The 26,056-nt window shown below is 38.5% G+C and overlaps 3 protein-coding genes and 3 non-coding genes across 8 annotated transcripts in view; all 6 read left to right on the forward strand.

The window, feature by feature from the left end:
- The first annotated feature begins 109 nt into the window (after positions 1-109).
- On the forward strand, positions 110-3,881 carry LOC129368011 (FERM domain-containing protein 6-like). Of its 2 annotated transcripts, none has more exons than XM_055042760.1 (13): positions 110-195; positions 370-460; positions 571-650; positions 735-793; positions 885-1,104; positions 1,540-1,695; positions 1,896-1,961; positions 2,180-2,248; positions 2,342-2,504; positions 2,603-2,764; positions 3,160-3,276; positions 3,372-3,394; positions 3,479-3,881. In XM_055042760.1, the coding sequence occupies exons 1-13, from the start codon at positions 124-126 to the stop codon at positions 3,527-3,529; spliced, it is 1,329 nt and encodes a 442-aa protein (XP_054898735.1). In that variant the 5' UTR covers positions 110-123; the 3' UTR covers positions 3,530-3,881. The 2 variants fall into 2 exon arrangements, with proteins under 2 accessions (XP_054898735.1, XP_054898736.1); XM_055042761.1 differs by having other exon boundaries at positions 3,527-3,881.
- Positions 3,882-4,196: 315 nt separating this feature from the next.
- trnal-cag (transfer RNA leucine (anticodon CAG)) lies at positions 4,197-4,279 on the forward strand. The gene has a single exon. It is a non-coding gene; the product is annotated as a tRNA-Leu (tRNA).
- A 279-nt stretch (positions 4,280-4,558) lies between these two features.
- trnaq-cug (transfer RNA glutamine (anticodon CUG)) lies at positions 4,559-4,630 on the forward strand. The gene has a single exon. It is a non-coding gene; the product is annotated as a tRNA-Gln (tRNA).
- A 97-nt stretch (positions 4,631-4,727) lies between these two features.
- Positions 4,728-4,810, forward strand: trnal-cag (transfer RNA leucine (anticodon CAG)). Its single transcript has one exon. It is a non-coding gene; the product is annotated as a tRNA-Leu (tRNA).
- A 459-nt stretch (positions 4,811-5,269) lies between these two features.
- On the forward strand, positions 5,270-11,562 carry ghdc (GH3 domain containing). The gene is made up of 11 exons (XM_055042758.1): positions 5,270-5,469; positions 5,657-5,947; positions 6,671-6,867; positions 6,948-7,142; positions 7,231-7,350; positions 7,937-8,234; positions 8,480-8,669; positions 9,320-9,391; positions 9,481-9,614; positions 9,697-9,785; positions 9,860-11,562. Exons 1-11 carry the CDS (start codon positions 5,385-5,387, stop codon positions 10,079-10,081), a joined length of 1,893 nt encoding a protein of 630 aa, XP_054898733.1. The 5' UTR covers positions 5,270-5,384; the 3' UTR covers positions 10,082-11,562.
- Positions 11,563-15,402: 3,840 nt separating this feature from the next.
- kcnh4b (potassium voltage-gated channel, subfamily H (eag-related), member 4b) overlaps positions 15,403-26,056 on the forward strand; it is a 44,159-nt gene continuing 33,505 nt past the window's right edge. Inside the window, exons 1-2 of one of the 2 annotated variants that reach the window (XM_055042756.1) lie at positions 15,403-15,536; positions 15,989-16,253. In XM_055042756.1, coding sequence (XP_054898731.1) covers positions 16,178-16,253 — 76 coding nt within the window. In that variant the 5' untranslated portion in view covers positions 15,403-15,536; positions 15,989-16,177. Of the gene's footprint in view, positions 15,537-15,799; positions 16,254-26,056 lie in introns of those variants that run through there. The other variant, XM_055042757.1, reaches the window with a different exon arrangement.

The following is a 26,056-nucleotide window of genomic DNA, read 5'->3' on the forward strand; positions in this document are numbered from 1 at the left end:
CTGCAACTCCAGTCTTGTGGTGCCACTGTCCTTTTCTCCCTTTCAAGGAGGCCGGACCAGATTCAGTGGGAAGAAAAGAGGAGGACTTAAGGCAGACTGAGACCTGCTGAGGTTTTTGTGACGATGAGGACGAAACAAATGAGACGGGTCTGCGTTCTTCTGCCCAACAAACAGCATCTGGATTGTTCTGTCAGAGTAAGACGGCTCTTCTTAAAGCGCTTCCACTGCAAAACAATTATTTTAAACATTTACTTTTCATGTTACACACAGTTTTACATTTGGTTGCAAATACAGCCACACATAAGTACAATTAAAAACCCATTGTGTGTGTGTCTTAATTGAGCTTTTCTTGTTTTCCTTGATTTCCAGATGCGAGCCAGAGGCCAGGAAGTGATGAAAACGGTGCTGCGTTCGCTCGGCGTCGGCGATCTCCAAGTGTTTGGTCTGGCTCTTCTCAGAGGTACGTGTGGGAGATTCAGGAAGCAATGTTTTCTCTTCATTGACTCTGGAACGCAGAGGAGGTTATGCATAAACTCTCACTGTTCCTCCTCTTCTAATTTAAAACCCAAGATAACGAATATCTTTTTCTGGATTTGGAACAAAAGCTGAGGAAATATTTTGGTAAAACATGGAGCAGGAATTCCCTAAAGGTTAGTTTCTCTCTGCATAATCAATGGAATATTTCTCCTGACATTTTAAATGAAGAAGCTGAATTATTCATCCTGCATTTCCAGGTTCCATTCATCGTGTTTCTCAGAGTGAAGTTTTATTTGGAAAATGGACTGCTGATATTGTAAGTTTGGATCCCCCACATCCTGCTCACGTTTTTCCGTTTGATGCTCTCGTCAACGAGGCAGAGCGTTTTCTTTCTCATCCCTTTCCAGCAGCAGCAAGGTGCAGCAACTTTACTACTGGGAGCTGCGGCAGAAAGTGCTGCAATCCCAGAACCACCAACAGGAAGCTCTGCTCTTCCAGCTGGCAGCTTCAGCGCTTCAGGCTGAAGTCGGAGATTTGGAACGTCGAGAAGGAGCCGAAGACGAGGGAGGAGAGGAGAAAAATGAGAGAATGCAATACTTTCTGCCAGAAGATTACTTCCCACCTTGGGTAACAAAAGAAAAAGCATAATTATTATGCTTTTTAATCATCTCTAAAGATGTAATTTTTAGAGAAGGATGGGCGATAAATTGATTTTGTCAATTAATCGAATTTTCTGTTTTGGAAGATTTAAATTTTGGAAGAAAATCTGCATTTTTGTCACCAATGCTGTCCTTGGGTTTCAGTGTGTCAAAGTACCATCTTTTTTTATTCATAGAAGGAATGATTGAAATAAAAAACAGCTTTTAATTATGTCCTCTTGTCGCTTTTTAAAAAGGAAAACGGGGAAAACATTGATTAAAATCTTATTTTGGAATTTAAAAAATCAGAGAACATATTTCTAGGCCGTATTTTTACCCTTTTTAGCTAAAATAGTGACTCCAAGTAAACTGCACGCATATATTTTGATTGTTTGTTTTTTCACTGATGATATTTGTGTGTCAGCTAATAAATCGCAGAGGGAGAAACTTCCTTCTCCAACACAGTCCGGTGTTGCACGGTGAGCTGAGCGGGACGCCACGCAGCCGAGCCATCCTGCAGTTCATAAAGGAGGCCAGCAGCCTGCAGGACGCAGCGCTGACTTTCTACAGGATGAAGCAGGTCAGACTTTTACATTTCTTCACCTCCAGCAAATCACAGAAGGTTTGCAACCATTGCAGGCGGTCGGTCACCTTCTGAGCCGAGCTGTTGTTGTTTGTTTGGCCTGTCTTTGTAATTATTTCGCCGCTTATTAGAATACCTGGCCATGAATTAATCACCTGAACCCATTTGTGTTATTTCGACTTCTTAAAACTGTGCAGGGAAAAAATGAGCTGAGAAGTTCGATCCTTCTCGGTGTGGCGCTGGATGGAGTCTATATCTATCAGGTGGGTCGTAAATGAAGTTGGCATACATTTATTATGAGCATGAAGGTCATACTAACAAATTCAGTGAAACATTAATGAGGACACATGCATTTATTTAAGGATGTACGATTACTCCCACAGTAAATATGAAATACATTTAAATTATTTAGATGAGTGTCAGTGTTTACCTTCTGCACTCTCTGTCGTCTTTATTACTTTCTTTTTTGTTTTATCTAAAGGAGGTGGAAGGGAAGAAGCGTATACTGTTTGCTTTTACCTGGTCTGAGATCGACCGGTTTACTTTCCAGGTTGTTTTTTTCCCCTCCACTAACAGATTTCAGGCATAATTTCACTCAACAGAAGCTCTTCCTCTTTACTCGCTCTTCATCTTTCCTCTGCAGGGCAGCAGGTTTGAAATAGCTGCAGTCGACTCAAAGCTGGTGTTTTACACCCACTCAGCCTTCCACTCAAAGCACATTTTGAAACACCTGAGCGACAGCCATCGCTTCTACCTGACCAGCAGGGACGCAGCTAGCTACGTCCAGCAGCTGGAGGACATGCAAAGTCAGCAAATTTTGTTTCACTTCAAACTTTTTTCCCAATTGTGCATTTAGATCGTTTTAAATGTCCTGATTTCCTGCGTTTGGCTCTCTGTGTCTCAGCCCGTCAGCTCCACAGAGAGGCTTATATCTGTGACATGACACATTTAAGACAGAGACTCCGATGTTTCAGCCTCACTGCATCGGCGTCAGATTGCAGCAACATGGAGACGGACACAACCTGGACCAAAGACGCAGCGGAGGAGGAGCAAAGTCCTCTATTAGGTCATACAATTCAGAACCTGGGATTTCTTATAACATGGATTTGTGAATTTATTCATTTTAAGGTTTTCTCAAGTTGTAATTTAGTTTTTATTCAATTAAAACACCATCAAAATGATGGCTCAAATATATATTTATATATAATCCATATTTTGGACGTGGAAGTTGATTTGGAACTTGTGTGAATATTTTTGACTCAAAGGAAGGGACCTATTTTGCAAAATTTACACAATATCTTGACAATGTCAAAAATCAGTCTGTACCGTTACACCATAAATTTGAAAATTCTTGTTTTTCAAAAATCACTGAAGTTGCGCACTGAAACCATTCATCTGTTCTTTTTTGTTTGTTTTAAAATAAATAAAATAAAGTTGGCTTTGTTTCAACCCTCATGGCAGGTGTTGAATCTGAAGAGGCTTTTGTGGATGACCCAGCAGACGTGACCTGGCTGGCTGAGTTCTTATATGGTGTGTCTGTTGACGGACCTTTGCAACTCCCATCTTCCACCTGGGCAGGTGTGTGTTACTATCAACACCAAAGAAATTATTTACATTGTGTGTGCATCATGTTACTTTGTGCATCACGTAACTGGAAATTCTTTCCTCCTTAGCTGTGACTGCGGAAATGAAACAGGTGAGCAAAACTCAGTTGTTTCTTTGAGGATGATTTATGTTGGTCCTACTTTAAATGTATTTTTGTTTTCTTCTGGTTGTTCAGGTTTTGGGCAAAAGAGTGAGTGAAGCTTCTCACTCTTTTGATTCACAGTGAAAAGCAAGAGGAGTTTGTCACATGTTCTGCAGCTCAGGACAAGTAGATGACAACGAGGCACAGCAAAACAGTGGAAATATACCAACAAAATATTCTGTTTTCTACAAATTTGCATTCAAAATGAAACAAAAATATATGTTTAAAATAATATTTGCCAGTATGCTCAGCATCATTTGGCCATTATGCTGCTTAATACTATAAAGTAAACTTAATTTTATTGTGAAATGTAACCCCTACATAATGCTAATGTTATGTTTCCATTCTGAGTTTTGCAAAAAGTTTTTATACCTTGTGAGCTTTTCCACATTTTTTCCCATGCTACTACAACAGGAAAATATTTCTCTAAATAAAAATCTGAAAAGTATGGTGTGCATTTGTACTCAGCTGCAATTACTGCTATGCATAAATCAGTTTTAATAAAAAAGATATTAGTTTCGATAAGATTAATTTCTCAAATTAAAAGTACTTTTCGAAAATAAAATGTAAACGGGTGTTAAACATATTTCATTCTGCCCACATCTTGCATTAAAACTTTATTCACATAATGTTAAAAATCATCATTTTTCGTAGCTATAAGACAAGACTTTATAATATCAGTTGATGTGCAATTAAACCATTTCAATTGGCCGCTGCCGATGAGGGGGGCGGTGTCTCTGTTTCTGACGCAGTCAGGATGGCCGAGCGGTCTAAGGCGCTGCGTTCAGGTCGCAGTCTCCCCTGGAGGCGTGGGTTCGAATCCCACTTCTGACAGTAACACTTTTCATTCATTATGTCACTCACCGTCATTTGATACTGCACATTAAATCTGGACGCTTATTCAAACAGGTAATACTGCCATTTTGCGTAAGGGGCGGGACTCACAGATCGGTTCCCTGTCTTTGCCATACGACCCATTTAATGGGAAAATATCACGTAAAAAAGTGGACAAATAATTTTAACGTTCCACCATAATGTCAGAAACAAACTATATCGTCCTTACGAAAATGTCACTTTTCAGCAGAATAGTTTAGTAGGAACTGACGGAGGCGGGGTTCCATGGTGTAATGGTTAGCACTCTGGACTCTGAATCCAGCGATCCGAGTTCAAATCTCGGTGGGACCTTGGCTTTTATGTTGTCAGTCTTTATTTCTAATTCACTGTTAACGTAGTGCACGTGAAGATGTTGAACAGTTTTTTGTGTGTGAGGGAGGGCACATTTGTCAGGATGGCCGAGCGGTCTAAGGCGCTGCGTTCAGGTCGCAGTCTCCCCTGGAGGCGTGGGTTCGAATCCCACTTCTGACATTACTATTTTTACCTTCTTCTACATAATCTTTGTATTTTCAGAACAAATCCGGTGGCAACGTGAAATCTTTGTACATTTTCTACAATAGCAGTTGATAACTTCCTACAATTTAGAGATTTTTTTAAAAAACGAATTGTAACTTATATAAAGCAGCCGCTAAATAGGGGTTCATATTTGGGTTCATAATTATTGTAACTAAATATAAGTTATAGCTTAATATAATGCGAATCTGTTCATCCGGTTAGAATTTCTTAGGTGACGTGTTAATACGCGCTGCGCACCAAAACTGAATTAAATTATATACGATCTCATATACAGCAGATGTACACGGTGCCATCCCTTTCACTTTAAGGTCCTGTTATTACTTCTCATTGGCTGTGGTTTAGCAAACTGAGTTACGTCACTGAGAGGTTAACCAATCAGGGACACAAACATTAGCCAAACACGGAAGACTTTCACACTGATGATAAAGTTGAAGAAAATCCCCACACCTCCTGCAGACAAATGCAGTCTGAACGTTGTTTCCGTTTACTTTAATTAAAAAGAGGAGAATCTGATTATTTTGTTGGACATATGGGTTGCTCATGGGTTGGCGTCGCAGTTCCGCTTTGTTTTGCGGTTTTCTCCGTAGCTGTCGCCATTAATGTGGAGGCGATAGGTGAGTCACCTGAATATTTGATGTCTGGTGAAAGATGTTAAAGTCAATTACCATCCTTGAAACCAAAGCAGTTTTGTCTTAAACCGAAAAGAAACCTGTAACGATGTAAATCACGCCAACAGCGCCCCCTGCTGTCAGGCCCTCCAGCTCCAGTGTTTCTTGTGTAACGCCTCGGTGTTTCTTGCAGCCATGCCGCCTCCTCTGCCCACCGCCGTCGGTGTCCTCTCTTTGGCCGGGATGGCGCTGATTTGGAGGGACATTAGCTCGAAGGTGAAGGGTGACAAGCGGACGTTGGGCAGTCTGTGGAGCCAGTATGTGGCGGTGAAGGCGGTGGGCTGGCTTGGCAGGCGGCAGCGGAACAAACTAGAAGCCGATACGCTGAAGGTGAAACAGGTCCAGGAGGAAACTCTGCTGAAGAGACTCCAGAAAAATGCGGACACTTTCTATGGAAGAAAGTATGACTTCCGCTCTATTGCAGGTATAGACAGAAACAATACTTATTTGAGAGCCTCCGGATGTCATACTTGTAGTTTATAACAAAGGTGATGTGTGGGCTACATCAGCTGTGTTTACAGTGTTTTATACTTTAAACTTTATAGTATTTTATTTAATTTCATCAACACAAAATGAAAAAAGAGTGGCATATATTTTTATTCAACCCTTTTTAACCCTGATACACTTCAGTAAAATCCTTTCCAGGCATGTGGAGAAATTTAAACCAACGTCCTAAGCTTTTATTATCTCACCAAGGATTGATCAATTAATCATCTGAAAGACTGCAAATCTACCAGGGCTGCCCAGCCGACCTGAGGGACTATTAGTCCTCCAGACATTTGGCCATTATGACCCATAAGTCATCTAATGGGCGAACATGTCAAAGCAGGAGTTCTAATCAAATTTAAACTTTTTGCCAATTTTTCAAAAAGCTATGCGTCTCCCAGAACAACAACATCCCCTCAGTGACAAATCCAAGTAGAATCTGAAGTAGTACTTGAACCGCATCATCATTCTGCACTTTCAGATTTTATTTGTAAAAGAAACAAATAAATAAAACAATAAAACAATGTTCTTCTTTCTGCTTCTAATAAGTGTGACCTGTCATAATCTGGAAAACTTAGACATTCCTGCTTGAAAACGTTGAGACATGAAGTGTTTTCATTAAGTTGACCCCCGTACCTTACTTTCTCGTACTTTTCGTTAGATGCTGCTGGTTTCCGAGCCCGTCACCCCATCACCACGTACGACGACTATCGGGAGTTTATCCAACGCATTGCAGCTGGAGAAGAGAAGGTAATTATTGCTGAGAAGCCGCTGATTCTGGCCATGACCTCTGGGACGTCAGGACCGAGCGCCATGTTGCTCAGCACCAAGGACACAAATGCTGACTTCTTTCTGCAGGTCAGGCAGCTTCAACTTCACCTCTTTTTCTGGTGCTGTCCTGCCTATTGCATGTATTAAGAAGCATTGGTTTGTATCAGGGGGTGACTGTTTGTCTAGAGGCCATGCGGCAGGCTTTTCCCAAGTCCGACAGCCTTCAGCGCACCACCAAATTCTTCTACACCCCCACATTTCGCCAATCAGAGGCAGGAATTCCTATCGGACCAAATTCCTCCACACCCGCCTCGTCTCGCCACATCCTCAACCTCTACACGACTCCAGCTCCTGCCTTTGAGGTACAACCCAAAATCAGACAGTGTTTGTGTCCTTTTCTTGAGTTTTTTTTTTTTTATTTATTTATGAAAATGTTCTTTTTCCTGTCAGGTTCCCAGTGAGAAGGACACTTTATACCTGCACCTGCTGTTTGCGCTGAAAGATCCCAGTGTGGGAACGTTGGAGTCCAACTTTGCTTCTACAGTCTTTTATGCTTTCACTGCTCTTCAGGTACATGTCAAAATTAAATGCTCTGCTGAGCTACATTTGCTCAACTAATCATTCTTTTATTTTTTTCCACTTTTTGTCACGTTACAACCACAAATGTCAAAAGTGTTCGAGTTTATGTAACTTCCAGAATCTTGATCCCTATGTTGCAGCGCTTTGTTTCCAGTGTAACTTTGTTTTATCTTTTGAATGTGTGCAAAAAAAAAAAATACTTGCAGCACAAATTATGATGTCAGAACTTTTGTTTTGCATATCCAAGGGAGTTGGTGGGAGTGCAAGCTTAAAAGTATTTCCACTTCTTTACCACCTACATAATCTTACATGTAAAATCCAAACATTTAACTATTAAACACACATTTAAAAGTTAACTCACCGATATATTAACTATTTACAGTTCTTTAAATTTCACCAATAGATAACTATAAATGATCATACTATGTAAAGCGTCATTGTTGAAACATCTCTTCTAATAGTATATTGTATCATTTTTTCACATTCCTGTTTTTTAAAAGAGCCACATTTTATAAATCAGAGTATAATAATTAATTAGATAACTAGGAGTTTTTCTGTTTGGCGTTCAATCTGACAGGAGCGCTGGCAGGAGCTGGTGGAGGACGTGGAGCGAGGGACGATCAGCAGGGCCTTGACCCTGGAGCCCAAAGTGAGGAGCAGACTGGAGGCTCTAACGAAGCCAGATGCAGAGAGGGCTGCGCAGCTGCAGGTCTGCTTCCAGGAGGGGTTTGGGGGGATTGCCAAGCGCCTGTGGCCTCACCTGAACCTGGTGCTGGCAGTGGACTCTGGCTCCAATCAGATCTACGGGGAAATGTTGAGGGAGTATTACTGCAGAGGAGTGCCCTTCTATTCGCCCTTCTTCGCCGCTACAGAGGGTACGAACAAGTCTGAAACGATTCCTCAAAGGATTCAGTGCGTTGATCGTTAAAATTCTTGAGGAAAATTTATCTTCAAGCTTTGTTAAATTATGTTTTATTATTTAGTGCGCCTCGTTCCGCTCGGGTCGTTATTTGTGGTGCACAGCGCTGTAAAAATATTATTTTACAACAGCCCTAGTACGAACACTTAACAGGCTTCACCTAAAATCTAATATTAGCATTCACTTCCTCTGCCCCTGCAGGTCTGATAGGGGTGAACCTGTGGCCCCAGGAGCCAGACAGACGCTACCTGCTTTGCCCGCGCTCCATGTTCTGTGAGTTCCTGCCGGAAAGCAGCCTGGATGAAGAAACCCTCCAAACTCTGCTGATGGAGGAGGTGAAGGAAGGAGAAAACTACGAACTCGTCATCACCAACGCTTCAGGCCTTTTCAGGTCTGATGTGATACGTTTATTTTTTGAAAATTACAGAGAGGAAGTTTTATGAGGAGTGATGTATCATGACTATTGCTGAAACGATTAATCGGATTAATTGTGACAAATCGATTATTCAAATAATTGTCAACTAATTTAGTAGTCGACTAATCGTTAAATTAAATGTTTAGACTAAGACACAGGCATTTTGCTGAAGGAACAACACAATCAGAACAGTAATTAAGGCTGAATTGTGCAAAAATATGAATATGTATTTAAGATAAAAATAATCTTGTCTTTGTATGTTATACCCAGAGCTCCTTCATAGTTTTAACTTCATCCTGTTCAAATACTGCAAAAAGTTTACTGAACATATCCAATTATTAATTACTTAATGATGTTAAATCAAGCTTAACAAGTTGAGCTTTTCACATGTTGATGTTAGACAATTTGTTTTTTGTTAAATTATGTTTTAAGGAATTATTTACTTAAAACAAGTGCGTTCATCTTGCTGAAAAGTTTTTTTTGAAGTTGTCTTATTCCAAGAGATATTTGCACTAGAAACTGGACCAAAAATATTTGGTAAGGTTTTGTGTTTTTGCAATGTAACGGCTGAGTTCATCAAATAATGTTATGGTTTATTACAATGTGACAAACTTTCTGTGTCACAGATATCGTATCGGAGACATTGTGAAAGTCACTGGATTTCATAACCAGTGTCCAATTGTGGAGTTCCAGTACAGGTTTGAAAGCTTCATCCTTTAACTACCACATGTTTTGTCATCCAAGATTCTTGAGCTTTTTGTTGTTTTTTTGTTCTGTCTCCTGTCAGACGAGGTCAGATGCTCAACGTTCGAGGAGAGAAAGTCTCTGAGGCGTTGTTCCTCAGAGCGTTGAAGAACGCTGTCGCTCAGTGGCCCGGAGCTCAGCTAGTCGACTACTCTTGTGCCGAGAGCGGCATCCTGGGTAAAATCTGTCGGGCTTATCCTTGAGTTTCGAATTTGACTTTTTAAACTCCATGAATGTTGAATTTACTGTTCCCTTGCAGGCGATTCAATAGGAGGCTCAGATCCTCATTACCAAGTGTTTCTAGAGCTAAAAGGTGTGAGGAATCTAACAGAAGAGCAGAGATACAAGGTGAGACAAAATCCAGTAATCTGATTATTTCTTGCAAAAGTTCCTCTTACTTTCTATTCTTTCTGTCCCTCCAGCTGGACATTTGTCTCCAGAAGGACTCTGCGGTGTACAAGTCGTTTCGTATAAAAGGCAGCATCGGGCCGATGAGGGTGCAGCTGGTGTCAGAAGGGGCGTTTAAGGAGCTTCAGAAGAAGATGATGGCGTACACGAGCACCTCGGCCAACACTTTCAAAATGCATCGTGTGCTCCGACGGAAAGAGTATGCAGAGTTCCTGTTGGGGAAAACAGTTTCCTGAAGATGAGACATGAATCATGAACTGAAAGGAAGTGAAGTAGTAAGATTTAAAAAGTGCCTTTGGGAGGATTTGAACACAAAAAATACAACAGTTTATTTATACTTTAGGGCGATAATGTATTTAGTGTTTTTTATTCTATTATGATAAACAGATTTGATTGAAAGATTAATTTTATTCATTCAGCCGTACTTATGTGTTGAGATGTTTTAAGGACATCTGCTATTATTCAGTAAATACTGTTTTTATTTCCTAAAAAAATACTGACAACCAGTGAATTGGTTAATCACATAAAATCTCAATCAAATACAGTTACGTTTGTGGCTGCAATGAGACAAAATGTGAGAAATTTGAAGGGGTATGAATAGTTTTGCAAGTTTTTGCACTGATATGGTTTCCAACTAGAAAGTCAGTCCTATGCAGCATCTGAGTTTGCATAATAACATTAAATACATTTATTTAAGTTCTTATAGGCACATTTAAAGCTTGAAGGTGGCAGACGACAGATTACACCAGAAACTTTCTACCAAGTCGATAATTTGGATTTTAGACCACAAAAAGTATTTTATAACAAATGTTTTATGACTTAAAAAAAGGTTTATCCTATTGAATCGCCTGCAGGAGAACACAGTTACAGTGTCATAAGACAGGCGCAAAGTTTCTAACATTTTGGGTTTGATTATTTTCTTTTTTTGAGTAAAAGTGGGTTGATGCTTGTGGTTCCGATTACAAAAACATCGCTAATAAATGAGAATGTGTTTTTTTTCTCTTTAATACAATGAAAAAGTGTTCATCTGCAACAACCACCTATGCCTATGTTGAGGCCTGGGCCGAACAAAATCCTTCAGAGGGTCACAAATTGCCCCTGGGCCACACTTTGGACACCCCTGGATTACGCCATAATCTCCTTATTCAGTCAAAAACTGTAAAAAAATAATATTGGGAACATGTTAGCGTTGGATTTTAAACTGTTTCTGCAGCTTTAGTGGTTCAACACTAAGTAAAGGATGTTTCTAAAATAGTTAAAAACATTTTTCCGTTCTCATTAAAGTCTGGACATATATAACTAACATATATAAGTAACATATAACTCATAATTTAACTGATATATTGCCAATTTACCTGACAGTTTTTATGCTTTGGCTTATTAATTCCTTGACCACAGAGATTTTAAATCATTTCAATAAACTCCCTTCTTTGCATTTCAGTTCTCTTTGCTACCACTTGGAGGTGCTAGTCAGACATTTATGACCAACTGTGGTTTATTTTAAACAACTTGCAAGAGTTTGAATGTAAAATCAGTCTGTGCCGTTAAATCCATGCCAGAAATCACTTCAGCAAACTTAATCCTGTGTCAGTGTGAACTGAAAAGCCTAACGTATGCAGGGGAGATTTTATGTAGAAATATGAAATGAATGAATTTAACCAAATTAAATGTGAACGTTTAATTTCACATTTAATTTGGAAATTAAATGTGAAATATAGTGATGGTTCTCTTTGTTTTTTCTTTTCTTTCTGTGGTGTGCTGTTGCATGAAAAGTGTTTCTCCTAGTAGAGTTCATAAACTGGGCTAATATTTTTAGTCGCGTCCTATTTCAGCTGAGATTTGACATTGTTCTCAGTTTATTTTTGCTTCAGTGATAACCCCTCACACCGTCTGCGTGTCAGCTAATCCCCAAAAAGAGCTAAAAGACTGTTCTCACTGGTCAACACTTGACAAATTCTCTATGAAACATTGTCAAGATACCAAAGGTATTATTTTTTGTTGGCAGAAAACAACTAATTGACTGCTGCAGTACAATATTTTGCACAATTTCTCAGCTTATTTTGGTTTGTTTCTTGTTGGAAGGTGCGAGTGTCTCAGTTTCCTGGCGGATTTGCAGCCTTAGAAATATTTCGACCATGTGTGCAAACATCTGCTCACTTGCTAGTTAATTCAGTGTAAGCAGCCAAGATGCAAGAATGACAGGCCTGATTCCTCAATGGGTCTAGTGCTGAGGAAAGGAAGGAAGGCGGGTTTAAATGAGTGAAGGGAAATTGCATGCAGAGTGACTTAAAGAGCATACTGTCCTCCAATTAAAGTCAGGATTAGTGCCGTCGATTTTCATTGAGGAGGAAGATTGGTGGGCAGTTCTTAACAAAGATCCAAGAATAATTGTCAAATCAATTACAATTTATTAGTTATTATTAATCACGCTGAAATCCATTAAGGAAAAACATGCAAAGAAAATACATAAACTCTTTAAGTCGACTTCTAGCATTCAAAATGTTATCCAAGTTGAATTGATGTGTCACTTTGAACCCTTTGAGTCCTACGTTTCAAATCTCCGCCTGGATATTTCTGCTTATTTTTATTGTACACAGAGCTTTAAACTGTATACAACTCTCTCTCTCTTTCTCTCTCTCTCTCTCTTCCTCTCTCTCTTTCTCTCTCTCTCTCTATAAATATATATATAGTTAATTTGAGCAGGAAAGTTCGGAAGAGGAAAAAATAGGGCTGAAAGTCACCAGATCACCTTCATTTCTCTCTTGACTGAATGGATTGTTGATTCGGCTTCAGCTGCTGTTCTACCAAAGAAAGTTAGTTGGAGGGACAACACCTCACAGTTGTTTCTTCTCACTCCTCATCACCCTCAATGGGACACTAATTAAAACAATGCCTTCTTAAAGATGGCATTGTCCAATGCTGACCTCATTGGAGGTGTGACCAAAATACAGCTTTGGGAAACATTGAGCACACCATTGAGAACCTCATGGTTATTCCACCAAATATTGATTTCTGAACTCCTTCTGAGTTAAAACATTAGTATTGTTCCTAAATGAATATGAACTTGTTTTCTTTGCATTGTTTGAGGTCTGGAATGATTATTTTGAGCATTTCTCATTTTCTGCGAATAAATATTAAATTTCTGCTTGGAGTTTCAGAGACATGTTGTCAGTAGTTCATAGAATAAAAGAACAATTTTCATTTTATTCAGACATGGACCTATAATAAGTAAAATCAGAGAAACTGTATCTTTTTTTCCAGAGATAAAAACACTCTAGACTCTAGTAAATAAATCAAATTGAACTGATAAAATGTTTTAGCTTCTCCAAACGCTCCATCATGGACTAAAAAGTTACATCTGCTGTGTTTGTGGGCACAGCACAGTAATGTTTCTGGCATTGTGTTGCACCTGACCTTTTGTGCATCACTCAATCATGCTAGACCACAGAACCGATAGAGAGCATATTTAATGGATTAGCCTCTTTATTAGTAACAAGCAGAGATGGATGAGCTACAAGCAGACAGGACAATGAGAGATCATTAAAAATAGAGCGCAGTGAGTCGCTGCCAAGACCTGAATAGGAGCCACAAAGAGGCGAACAATGCCTTAACCGACTGCAAGGTGGCCTTTTACTTTCACTAGCTGGATGAGTGTTTTAGGAGTTTTTCTTTATTTAAATTTTAAGATAGTTTGAAAAGCAACACTTTTTCATCCTCTGAAGATATGTGACTGTACGTAACTTGATAGCCTAGCATTTCCTGTCAACACATTTGATACTGCAGCATCTCCAGCGAAATCAGACCAGAAAAAAAAGCTTCACAACTTTGAGAAACCATTTATTTGCAGCACAGCGATGAACTGGTGATAATAATACTTACTCAGATGCTACCCTATGCAGCCACTCATAAAGATTCACTCACGTCGGCATGCTGGATGCTTAAAGTGGCTATAGAAGGAAAGTAATCACCTTTTTTTCTGTTTAGTTCAACTGGCCATCATTTGACCACTGATCCCGATGTTTTTTAATCCTGCTCAGGACTCCAGTCAGCAATTTTTAGATGAATTCCTTCTCCAACACCTGAATCCAAGGAATGGCTCACTACCAGAACTGTTGATGAGGGAATTCATGCGTTTGACTGAGAAAGAATACTGTTAAAAGTTTCAGGACAGCAGCTTGGGCTCCAGTTATCTTGATTGTAAGTTTTTTTAATGACTTATGAAGATAAAATGCAGATTATGTGTGTAAAAAGTGTGAATATGATGACATTTTTCACTGTTTTGATCAATTTATCTTTATGAAATATAACATATTGTGACTTCTGATATTATTTTCTGAAGTTTTAAAACCTACTTTTTAAGGTAGTAGACTATAATTACGTTAAAGAAAAATGAAAATGATGCATTGTCAGTTTGAAATGTTTCTCTTGACGCTTTGACATAACGTGATAATTTCTAGAAAGATTGGTGTGATGGCACAGAGAATTGTGCTCATAACTAAACATAAAACATAAAGTTACCCGCTGAAATATGAGACTATAACAAAGCTTTCATTGCTGAATTTTCTATTGCATATACAGAAGGAAATATATTATTTCCAAAATATCATTTTATAAAAATATCAATAAAAGCATAACATTTTGTGGAAAAACATGATTGTTTTTCCACAAAATGTTATGCTTTTATTGATATTTTTATTTTTATTTTATTTTTTATATGTTTTTCCACATTTGTGGAAAAACTTGATTGTTTTTCCACAAAATATTGATTTCTGAGTTAAAGCATTAGTACCATCGTTTCTAAATGAATACAAATGTTTTCTTTGAATTATTTGAGGGCTTAAAGCACTGAATCTTTTTCATTATTTTGACCATTTCTTATTTTTTGCAACTAAATACAACATTTTTGCTTAGAATAAATGAACAAAGTTCATTTCATTTAAACATGTAAAGAGTAAAATTAGAAAAACTGATCTTATTTTCTTTTTTAATCAAATCTCCATTTCTATTGCTTTATGAGTTTTTGAGACATGCACATCTCATATTTAAACTTTTTGGTGAAATAAAAATACTTTTAAAGGTGAATAACTTTTAGCTGAACCGTTCTGTTTGCACGTTTGCAGCCATCTTGTTTTTTTTTCCTTACGTAACATTTTCCTTCCAAAGTATTTTTTCTTTTTTCTCCTTCTTCTGTTGTTGCATTTTTGCACAATGTTGCTACATTTTGCCGCTCAGTGTCGTTGTAAACGACCCTCATTCATCAGGTTTCATGATGCCACTCACAAAATTTAATATTTAATGACAATTACATTAATTGACCTAATCCTTAGGGGTCATCTTTCTCTGGTGAGCGCCACTTTAACGAGCACCAAACGCTCTGAAAGTGAAGTCTATTCTTAGAACAAACCTCTTCAGGGGTGTTTATTTTGCTGTTTAGATGTGTGAAGAAAGTAATGCACTGCTTTATGAGTTGAGTCCTCTTAAAAACATTTCGAGGCTTATCTTTTAAATCCACTCTTAGCACAGTTTATCCCATGCTTTAATTCTCCCACAGGAGCGCTGATAGAGCATTTGTCATCTTCACAGTCCCACCAACACGTAGGGAAGTAACTCTACGTTCCCACACATCACTGAAACGACCAAAGCAGCACACGGTCCAGCTTGGTACAATAGCCTCCACTGACAGACACGCAGGTAATCCATCTTTCGCAACACACAAAAGCCATGTGCTGATAGTAGCACTGTGGGGTGTAATGGTGCTGTCAGATGCTCCCAAAAAAAGGATCTTCCCTCCCTCCCTCCCCGACTGGCTTCCCTCCCTCGTCTCGCTCCCTGATCCGATGAGAACGGGTCCCCACAGAGACAGGGCTGCGTCTCATTGGCTGCTGCTGCTGCTCAGGAGTGGATGGGGGGAAGAGACAGAGTGGCAAAAGCTCAAGAAGATGCAACTACTCTGCCACAGCATCCCTACAGATCCTCCAGCTGAAGGATGGCAGAGGTGTAGACGCAGGTTTATGGGGCTCGAATGAATGGAAAAAGGTTACAGGATAACTTCAGCCACAAAGTACTTTGGGTCTGGACTTTTATGTTTTTGTGACTGAGCAGATCTCTGCACGGTCGGACTGAGCTATCGCGGTCTATTTCAGGATGTACTGCTGTCTCCCGGGGAGGAAGGTGGTCGCATTTATTGTAAAAATGGATCCCTGCGTCCGGCGTTGGATTATCCTCCTCAGTACCTCCTGCACCTGCTGAGACGTCGCCGATAGCCGCCCTGCCGCACTTCTGGGATGGTGTGACGTCCAGCCACCTGCTGGCTGCCCCACATCTGGGTCGAGATGCCTGTGATGAAGGGGCTCCTGGCCCCACAGAACACCTTTCTGGACACCATCGCCACGCGCTTCGATGGCACCCGTAAGTACAACTGAAGGTGGTTTAAGTTGGAGGTGAAAGTTCACCTGCAGCCTTGAAAATGCAATTTTAAGTCAACAAGACATTTCTTTTGGTTTTAACTCAGAAATGTTGATTTAACAACAAGCGACAAGTTGTCTAAACGTTGTTTTTTGACAATGTTTGCTGCAATTTAGACCAAATGAATATTTCACAATGTGAAAGAAAAAAACTAACTTTTCTCTATTATTTTTCACAATATCAACTTATTTTACTAAATTAAAGTAATTTAAATTTATGTTTCAAATTGCATGAACAAAATTTCTGATCTGATATTGAATTTTGTTAATCAAATTTTATTTGTATAACACATTTCAGCAGCAAGGCATTTCCAGGTGCTTTACATCATAAACACAAAGTCATGCAACATAGAGTAAACAATACATTGTTACATATTACATTTCAAAAACAATTCTAAACAGGTGTGTTTTATAGTTGAGATTTAAAGGACGTCAGGGTTTCTGCTGTTTTACAGTTTTCTGGAAGTTTGTTCCAAATTTTTGGTGCATAGATGCTGAAAGCTGCTTCTCCTAACATCTCAGAAACATTTAGTGTGAACAGGACATTATCCTCACGCTTTGCAAACTTGAAATAACCATTAAATGTAACTCAGGATACAAAAACATGGCGCTAAGCATTCTGGGAAATAGTTCCCACTCCTGTCTTTTTCTTCTTTCAGTTTTTTTAAATACTAACCTAAGAACTGTTTGAAAAAATTAACAAAAAAATTATTCAACACAGCTTATTATTGTAAGTTTATCTTCCAAAAAAATCTGAAACTCGCTAAATTTATTTCATTTAAGAGAAGAAGACAGTTGATGCAACTAAATGCTGCTTAATTTTTTTTACAGTGCAGCTTCTGCACAAACAATAAATAAAGACTTGATGATTAAATAATGCTACTGACAGCTAATTATAAGCCATTTTCCACCATAATGCCATCAAACCACTTCTACATCCACAACCACAACCTTGAATGTACTTCATTGTAATTTTATCCAAAAAAAAAACCGAGAAATAATTTCAAATATTTTCAGGTATCAGGTTTTCAGAGCAAGAGACTGAAATTACTTTTGAATTCATTTTTATCGAATCGTTATTTAAAGCTTTTCGGACTGAGATTTGGATCTAATTTAAAAGAAAAACCTGTTTGGATAAAACAAACAGCAACAAAACAAGTAAGTTAGAAGACTCAGTTAAATCAGCTAAAAACAAAAGCAAGTTTCATAACAAGATTATTTTTGTCTTAAAAGAAATTTGAATTGTCCCAAAAGAATCAAAGTAGTCAGTGGTTTTTTTTTTTTTTTTTTTCCAAATCACAGACTGATTAACCACTTTCCTTTAAAACATAGTTCAAGCTCAGTCTGATTGGATGTGAATTTCAATTCGTTCAAAAGATTCTCAATTAGATTTAAGGGTAGACTTTGAATAGGCCATTTGAACCCAAGAAATATGGCCTGACTGTATATTTAGTTCACTAGTGAAACTTTTCCCCGGTCTTGAGTAGGCCTGTCACAATAATCAATAAATCAATTAAACACATGACACATTAAAACAAACTCAATAATTTACATTGGCGTGATTTATCGTTTATCTCTTTCTTTAAAAAAAAAAAAAGAAAGAGACAACGATGATAAAAGTCTTCAGTTGGTCTCATCTAGCCTTTTTTTGATGGATAATTTTGTTCACAAAGTCTTCAAAATAAATTTTATTTGTTGTTTTGCTTATTTACTTGGGATATTTCAAATGTCTTGAAAGTTTACTTTGAGAATGTGTTCTTGCATTATTATACCATTATCGCCATTATTTTACTTAAAAATTGTTTCAAAACAACAATATTATCATTTATTGCAGATTTATACATTTATACACATTGTTAAAAACACAAAAACAAACTTACAACCATCCATGTTGTTTGTTTTCACAAATGTTTATCACTTTGTTTTGTTCTGTTACAATTAATAACGTTGAAATGCAAAAAAGTTTGAGATCAAGAACATATTTGGAAAAAGCAGTTTGCAGCTGGATTAGATTGATTTGTTGATTTGGGTGTTTCTTTAACAGTTTGGCTGAGTGGAAAGAGAGGCACTGAAGCCCATTGAAAACCTCCTGTTGATTCCACCAAATATTGATTTCTGAACTTTTCCTGAGTTAAAACGTTAGTATTGCTGTTTCTAAATGGTTATGAACTTGTCTGAGGTCTGAAAGTGCTGCTTCTCTTTTATTTTTTGGACCATTTCCCATTAACAGCAAATGAATACAAGATTTTTGCTTGTAATTTCAGAGACATGTTGTCAGCAGTTCATAGAACAAAAGATCAGTGTTCATTTCACTCAAACATATATCTATAAAAACTAAAATCATAGAAACGGATCATTTTAAGTCATTTTTTCCAGAGCTGTATCTGCCGATTAAGGCCACAAAAGTTTTTGTTCTGTTGTTGTTTCACAGTCAGACAAAAGCATAAAATCGCCCTTTCCGACCTTTTACCCATCAGTTTCACACGTTTCACTCCAGAAAAGTTTCTGCAGCCATTAGGCAGCGTTGTCATTTCTGCTCGGCTTGCGTCTCTTGTTTTGTACCTTTTGCGCCCTCGGGGAGGTTGTTGCTCATTGTAAACAGACGCCGTTGGCATGTCTGTGTTTGTTCGTGTGACGTGTCAGCCTGACCTCCCTCAGCTGGTTGCAGCAGCCAGAATGAAACTGTGACTTGGAGCCAGAGCTGCTTTTGCTTTTTTTTTGCTTTTTTTTTTTGTTGTCTATTTCTACTTGGGGACACAAATCCTTCTGACATACCGGCAATTAAAGCTGAGCTGCACACACGAGGTGTTTCGTGCTGCGTGCTGACTAGAATTAAAAGAAGGTGTTCAGTAGTTTGTGTTTAAAATGCCGCAGAGATTAGTTGGAAGATGAGGGGGTCGTGCCCTCTTGTTTCATGTTCTCCGCTGAAGAGTCCTTGAGCTTTACATGGACTTCCTGCCAACTCTAGAGGCTCTCTGCATGAATCTCCTCTCTGACCTCTGAACACAAAACAGTAAAAAGTGGAAAAAAAAAAACAATTTTACCTTTTTGGTTCAGTGTTTTTCTCAATGTTTTGCGTTTCTTCTTGTTTATTTCTGGCTAAAACTGCTAAATTAATTTAGCAAAATGTGGCTTGTGCTGCTTTTGAAGCGTTGTTGACATTAATGTCTTGAAACATGTTGTGCTATTTGGGGTACTGACATGTCAAAGGGCTCATCCCCATTCACATGTTGTGGCATTTCAATCCCGCGGCTTTTGGACGGCCGAGCCCGCGCCGCTAAAAGCTACAGGACACAAATTGCATTTATATCTCAACTTTCTGACCACTCATTATCAGGGAGTTAACCGTTTTTTTCCCCTGCATGTTTGCTGCGCAATAATTTAACGCTTTGAATTTCAAGTCAAAAGTGAGGCTGCTGTCTTCAAACTTGCCCAGAGCTGCAGCTCCTCAAGGGGTGGCATTGAGCCCGCTGCTCAAAATAGCTTCTTCCTTGTTGCCTGGGTTACAAGGTCCCGCCACTTGACATGGAGGAGGCTTCAACGATTTGGTGTTTAGAAAAAACAATGGTCAGCCTAAAGAGAAAGCACTTGAACTTGCTTTGTAATCAAGGACTTGCACGCAGCAGCTGGTCTCTTGTCTCAGAGCGTTCGAATCGTAAAACAAGCGCCGTTGTGCGCAGAGCAGCTGCAGTCCCTCCTCACATCGCCGCCTGCAGCTTGCAGCAGGTGGAGGTGGCTGGATGCAGACATATCCACAACGCTTAAGCTTTTTTTTTATGTAAACGTTTCTGATGTTGCACCTCAAACTTCAATGCAATTGTTTTACTGGGATTTTATCAGACACGGTTGCACATCACTAAGTTGCCATGTTAAGGAATGATGACCTCTGCACCTACTTTTGGAACCTCTTGCAGCAGGAACGTAAATCCAAAGTCAAAAGAGGCCAAAAAATTTCACTTTTTTCCTTTTCAACTGTGAACTAAGCTGCAGTTCTTAAATTAAATAAAGTAACCTGAAATTAAAAATGTTCTCCACCAGCACAGTGGCTGTTATTAATATCTGTACGTTTCAATTTGTTGTGTCTTGATCTCAGAGGGAGTTCAGTTCAGTTGAGGAGTCAAAGGTCATTTTTAGGAAGCTCAGCTGTAGATATGTTTTTCACCGGGGTTCATGAGCCAAAATCCTCTCCTGTTTCTCCTGCACAAACTGTGTGATGTGTGCTACATGCCTTTTTCCCACCTCCCCAAACTCCTTTGCACGACCTACCCAGCAGTGTTTTCACGCTGACAGCAGTTCTCATGCTGCGGTGCGGCCTGACCACACTGCAGCTGCAAGCAACGATAAGAAGCTGGTTTATTTTCTCCCAAATTCTCCTCCTAAAAGGCGACCAAAGAGGGAGACGGAGAAGACTGAACCTTTCTGAGGCTCATTGTTAAACAGCTGATGAACGGGTTCTAATGAGACCAAAGCCCAGCAGGCAGGCACCAGAGAACAGTCCAACCTGTTTGTTGCTACTGGAAAAAACGGATTCGTTGCAAAGTTTGAAGCATTTAAAATGGGCATAGAGAGCGAAGATGTGAAGGTTGAGTCCCCAGGTGGACACTGGTGTACGTTTCTTTTGAGCAAGAATCAGAAATAAACTGTTTCTAATGTTCAGGTCTCCACCTGGGACGGCAGCTTCGCCTCCAACGGAGTGTGAATTTAGGTGTGAGTGGGTGTGAAGCAGTTTGCTGCGTTCTTGGGATAAAACTGCCACATAGCTGCAGGTTGCCCAGAGTTTTAGAGCTCAAATCCAAACGACGCCATTATATTTGCGAAAGAACACATGCTCTAGCATTACCGCTGCAAATTCTGTGAATTGGCCTCGTAATCAGTAATTATTGGTGACCTTTTCCCCCTGCGTCATTGTGTTCTCCCTGACTTGACCCAGTAGCTGATTACATGCTACTGGGTGGTAATTAGCTGCTGGCCAAAGCCTCCCAGGCTTTCATCTGGCTTTTATACTCAGAGGAACTTGCATCCTCCATCCGTGCACTCCAGGCTGCGTGCTAGCATGTAGCATCATCATGTCAGATTAAAGTTGCTGCGAGTCAGCACAGATGTGTAATTAAGGAAGCTGGTGCAGCTGAGTGGACACTCGAAGCAATATCCCTGAGAGGATTATGGATCCAGTAGTGAGAAGTTGTCGCAACGAGACGCACAAGCTGAAACAGTTCATCAAGTGGTTCATGTGAGGACTGGATTGGTTGTTCAAGTTGAGCTACAAGAGGAGAAATAAGTATGTTGCTGTAGAAAACATACATATATAAACATCTGCTGACAATGGGATTGTTCTGCATGTCTTTCTTTGCTATGATGAACCTTTATGTCAAAACAAAAAAGGGGATATATTATGTGTTTTCCAGGCACATCAGTACAAGTAACTATGTTACCTTCAATTGTTCACTTTATGGAGTTTATAACAGCATTTAGTAATGACTTTACTTAGCAAAAAACAAAAATATGTTCACTGGACTGAGGAAGTTGGTTTTTAAAGCAATAATGGCTATAATAGTAAATTTAATTTAGAGAAAATAGAAAGAGGTGTAATAAGTACAAGATTTCAAAACAATTATTTCCTGTTTATATGATACAAGCATCTAAATTATTTTGCATCTTGACATTATCCAGAAATTTCAAGGAAAGTAGAGAAAGTTGTACAAAGCACCTGGTAAGCTCTGTAAAGTATCTGGTAAGTTAAATGAAACTATAATGTCAAGTTCCAAAGAGAAAACCATCACATACATTTTATAATATTTCTAAGAAAACTCCTGTGGGGTGATATGATCTGTGTTTCTATTCAGATTATTTTTTTGGGCTATTATTGTCACTTAAGGTCTTCCATATTAGTTAATTTCCTTTGCGTGGTTTGTTTTGTGTTTTCTCCTCCAGCTGTTTTGTTTTCCCTTCATTAGCCTCACCTGTTTCCATCGATTTTATTGTGCATCACTGGATTTGTTAGTCCATGTTCTTGTTCTCCTTGTGTCATATCTGTAAGTTATTTTTGATTTTTAAATCCTCTAATCACATTCTTGATTATTCTTGTGTCAAAACGTTTTGGGATCTGATTGATGGCTTATAAATTGGTTTTATTCGGCTTTGTTCTTCTACTCAATGGCAAAAATAAAGTGAAGTTTAGTTGAGTTATTTCTTACAATCAAACTGGTTGCTGACTTTATTAAAAAATATAGTTTGAATGAAAGTTTCTTGAATCAAAGTCAAAGTAAGTAATCCTGTCTGGAAAGCGTTGAACTCCACATTACTCCAAGCTCAGCACAAAAGTTTTTAAAACTCTTGTGGTTTTGAAACAAGATGATTTATAGCTAAGTCAGTTTTTGTCCTGTTTAAAGTACCAATTTAACTTGCTGAGTAGCGACGTAGCTATTCTTGGGTAAGCATTGCATAAAGCTGAGATGAATGCGGCTGCTCTCCAGCACATGCTGGTTCAGTGAGCTGCGGTGTGAGGAATTTATAGAACATAAAAACAGGGCACGCTTCTCTCACAGCCTGTCTTTTGGGGTCACATCTCATTCAGTTATTGTTTCTGGGGCAATCCTTATTCTGAACTTGCAGCACTGGAAGTAAAAATACCGATTGAGGGAGTTGCTACTGTCTCCTGCAAAATTAAGCCTTATTACAGCTCTATTCTTGGGATTTCTGGAGAATAAACCCCAAGAAAAAAAACAATGCCCGTATTTTCCGAACTATAGGTCGCAGTTTTTTTCATAGTTTGACCAGGGGTGCGACTTACACTCCGGAGCGACTTATGTGTGGAAATTAACACATCATTATATCATATCACATGTTATTTTCACACTAAACCGCAAGAGGGCGCTCTAGGCCTGTTTGTTATTCTACCTTTGGAGTTAGGAAAGTTTTTTACAAGCGACATGGAGGTCGAAGATTCTATTGCGTTTAGTGAATTGGAGAAACACAGATGGTTTGGTAAACTTATTAGCATGTTATTTATGCTATAGTTATCTGAATAACTCTTAATATGTTATGTTAACATACCAGGCACGTTCTCAGTTTGTTGTCTGTCATGTAACATTACCGTACAATTGTTGTTGCCTCTATTTTTATTGACTTTCAAGATGACATGTCTATTCTTGGTGTTGGATTTTATCAAATAAATTTCCCCCAAAAATGCGACTTATACTCCGGAGCGTCTTATAGTCCGGAAAATACAGAATAGCAACATCTAGACTCATTTCATGTGTTTGGGGTCAAACTGTTGTGCTCACAGCCAAACACTTTAAAAAGAATAGTTAAAAGGATATAAATAATACCAGAAAAAAGAAAAATCTAAGAAAGAAGTGGCAACAATTTATCCAGAAGTTAAAATAAACAAACCTGTTTTTTGATATGGGCAGCATAGATAATTGCCAGAGTGATGTTGGCAGGAATTATTTCTCAACCTATCCATTATCCAGGTCTCTTACTGCCCCCCATCAAAGAATATGTAGCCTACTTTTCACTGAATATTATTTTATTATTAATATCACTATTGTTTTGATTTTTATGGTTCTTTCTGGAGTTATCGTCAAAAAAGCAATGCGAATAGAAATAATTTTTGATGGCGTCTAAGAAAAATGCAATGGATGGACATTCGACTTAAAATCAGCAGGCCTTTCAGCAGCCAGTCAGAGTGGAAAAATATTCTTGTTCTGCGCCATTTTCTTGTTAAATATTACACAAAATGACCAGATAAAAGATGTACAACAATGCAAGTTTAAACTTTGAGACTGAGCTCTGCGATATTAAAACATGGCTAGAACTCCAACTATGTAAATCACAACTCTTCTTCTCTCCAATATTTCTGTCAGTTTCTGGCGTTGCAGCTCTGTGCTGCCTTCAGGAGAATGGGACATCAGAGTATCAGCCATAAAACTTCACCCACATGGCGTTTACGGCGTGAACCAGAGCTTTCATTGGAAAAACAAAAGCTGCAGATCCTTTTAGTGCCAAACAAATATGGGACAGAAACGTGGATTATATCTTTATATAGACCTGACTATTGATTTATAGATTGATAGTTTTACTGGACTCTGGTTCTTAGTCAAATCCTAATGAGTCAGAGTGAAAGTGTCATGGAGTCATTGAACAGCCTCATGACATTAACACCGACATGAAAAATAATATTGAAGAAATAAATATTTAAAATAAAATCTAATTAAAAACATAAATAAGTGATAAGTTCCTTACTGTTATTGTCTGTAAAATATATTTCTTCTTAGTATTTATTAGCTGTGGTCCCAACAAACCCATGGCACTTTAACAATATTATTTTAAAAGTTTAAAGCTTGCAAGGTAAACTAAATACAAATAAATTCAAATATGTGGCACATTTTCTTTCTGTGTGTATATACATCTTATTTTACATGTCATGTAACATCCCAGTAAAATAAATTGATTTATAATTAGTGAAAATGCTGCAATGGTAAATAATTTTTAAGCTTTTCCATTGCTTTGCATTCTTTCCTGGAGTTGTAAATGAAAATAACAATGCCATCATTTACATTTAAAAGGTTTACACACAGTTGCATTATGCAAAAATATGCAAAAATAGTTACCTGTCATCACATGAGCATAAGCTGGTTGCTACTCGTTTACCCTTTTGAAAAATTCACATGCTTTTAAATCAATTTTAAGGGCTAAACTGTAATTATGAGCCACTCGGACAACGACCAGCAGGCTTCGACACGTCACAAGTAGCTGTTGGTATTTTTCCAGTAGGTTGACATTCAAACAATGAACAGCCTGAATGTGTTCTTCAGTCGAAACAGAAACGAGACAGATTTCATTTATATTTAGGATTTGAAAATGGTCAAGTTTAAGAAAGTGCTCTAAGAATCAGAAATACTTCTTTTAATTCTTGATATAAACATTCAATCAAAATTGCAACATTGATAAACTTTCTACACTTAAAGACAAATGGCCACCGTCCTGTAGTTTATTACGATCAGTGGGAGAGAACAATATCAAATTCCAGCCATAGGATGGATGAATAAATTATGATATTCAGAACAAAAATATCAAATCTGAGGGCAGCAGCCTGGAGTGACTGGGAGGAGATCCTAGAACAAAGGACTGGTGCTGTGCAGCAGACACGGCTCAGTAATCTGAAAACAAACAGAAAAAAAATCCTCAGATTTTTACTTTGAAATATCTGCAGTTACAGAGAAAAAAATTATACAGTGATATTTAATTGTATAGATTAATTACTCAGACTGATGCCTTTATTTTTGTTAATTGCTATGATTTTCTACTCATAGTTTATAAATAATATATAAGCAACTAGATAGACAGATCGATCTATATATACAGATATATCTTCAGTTGGGTGAATAAAATCCTGCCAAAAATCAGAAGCTATTAGCGATCAGTATCACACTGCAGGCGGATGTTTAATTCACTAAGGAGCAGAAATTTGACGTTGTTGTTTCTCCCTACATCCAGTAGGTGGCACAGGTTGCTACAATCGACAGTAGCCACACAGGTACATCCGCTAGAAGGAAACAAACGCACCCAGCGTAAGGCTATCATTCTGTTGGCTGAGAGGTTGCCAAGCGACTCTGCCAAAAGGCATTTTAATGTTTCATAAATGAGCAGAGAGTCTGAGGAGAGACCAGGTCTGAGTGCGAGGAGAAGTTTTGAGTACAAGCATTACAAGTTTTGAGAAGAAAGACATAAAGTCCTGCTTTCAAA

This window comes from Poeciliopsis prolifica, unplaced genomic scaffold (assembly GCF_027474105.1).
Source record: "Poeciliopsis prolifica strain line A6 unplaced genomic scaffold, Auburn_PproV2 SCAFFOLD018, whole genome shotgun sequence".
Lineage (NCBI taxonomy): Eukaryota > Metazoa > Chordata > Actinopteri > Cyprinodontiformes > Poeciliidae > Poeciliopsis > Poeciliopsis prolifica.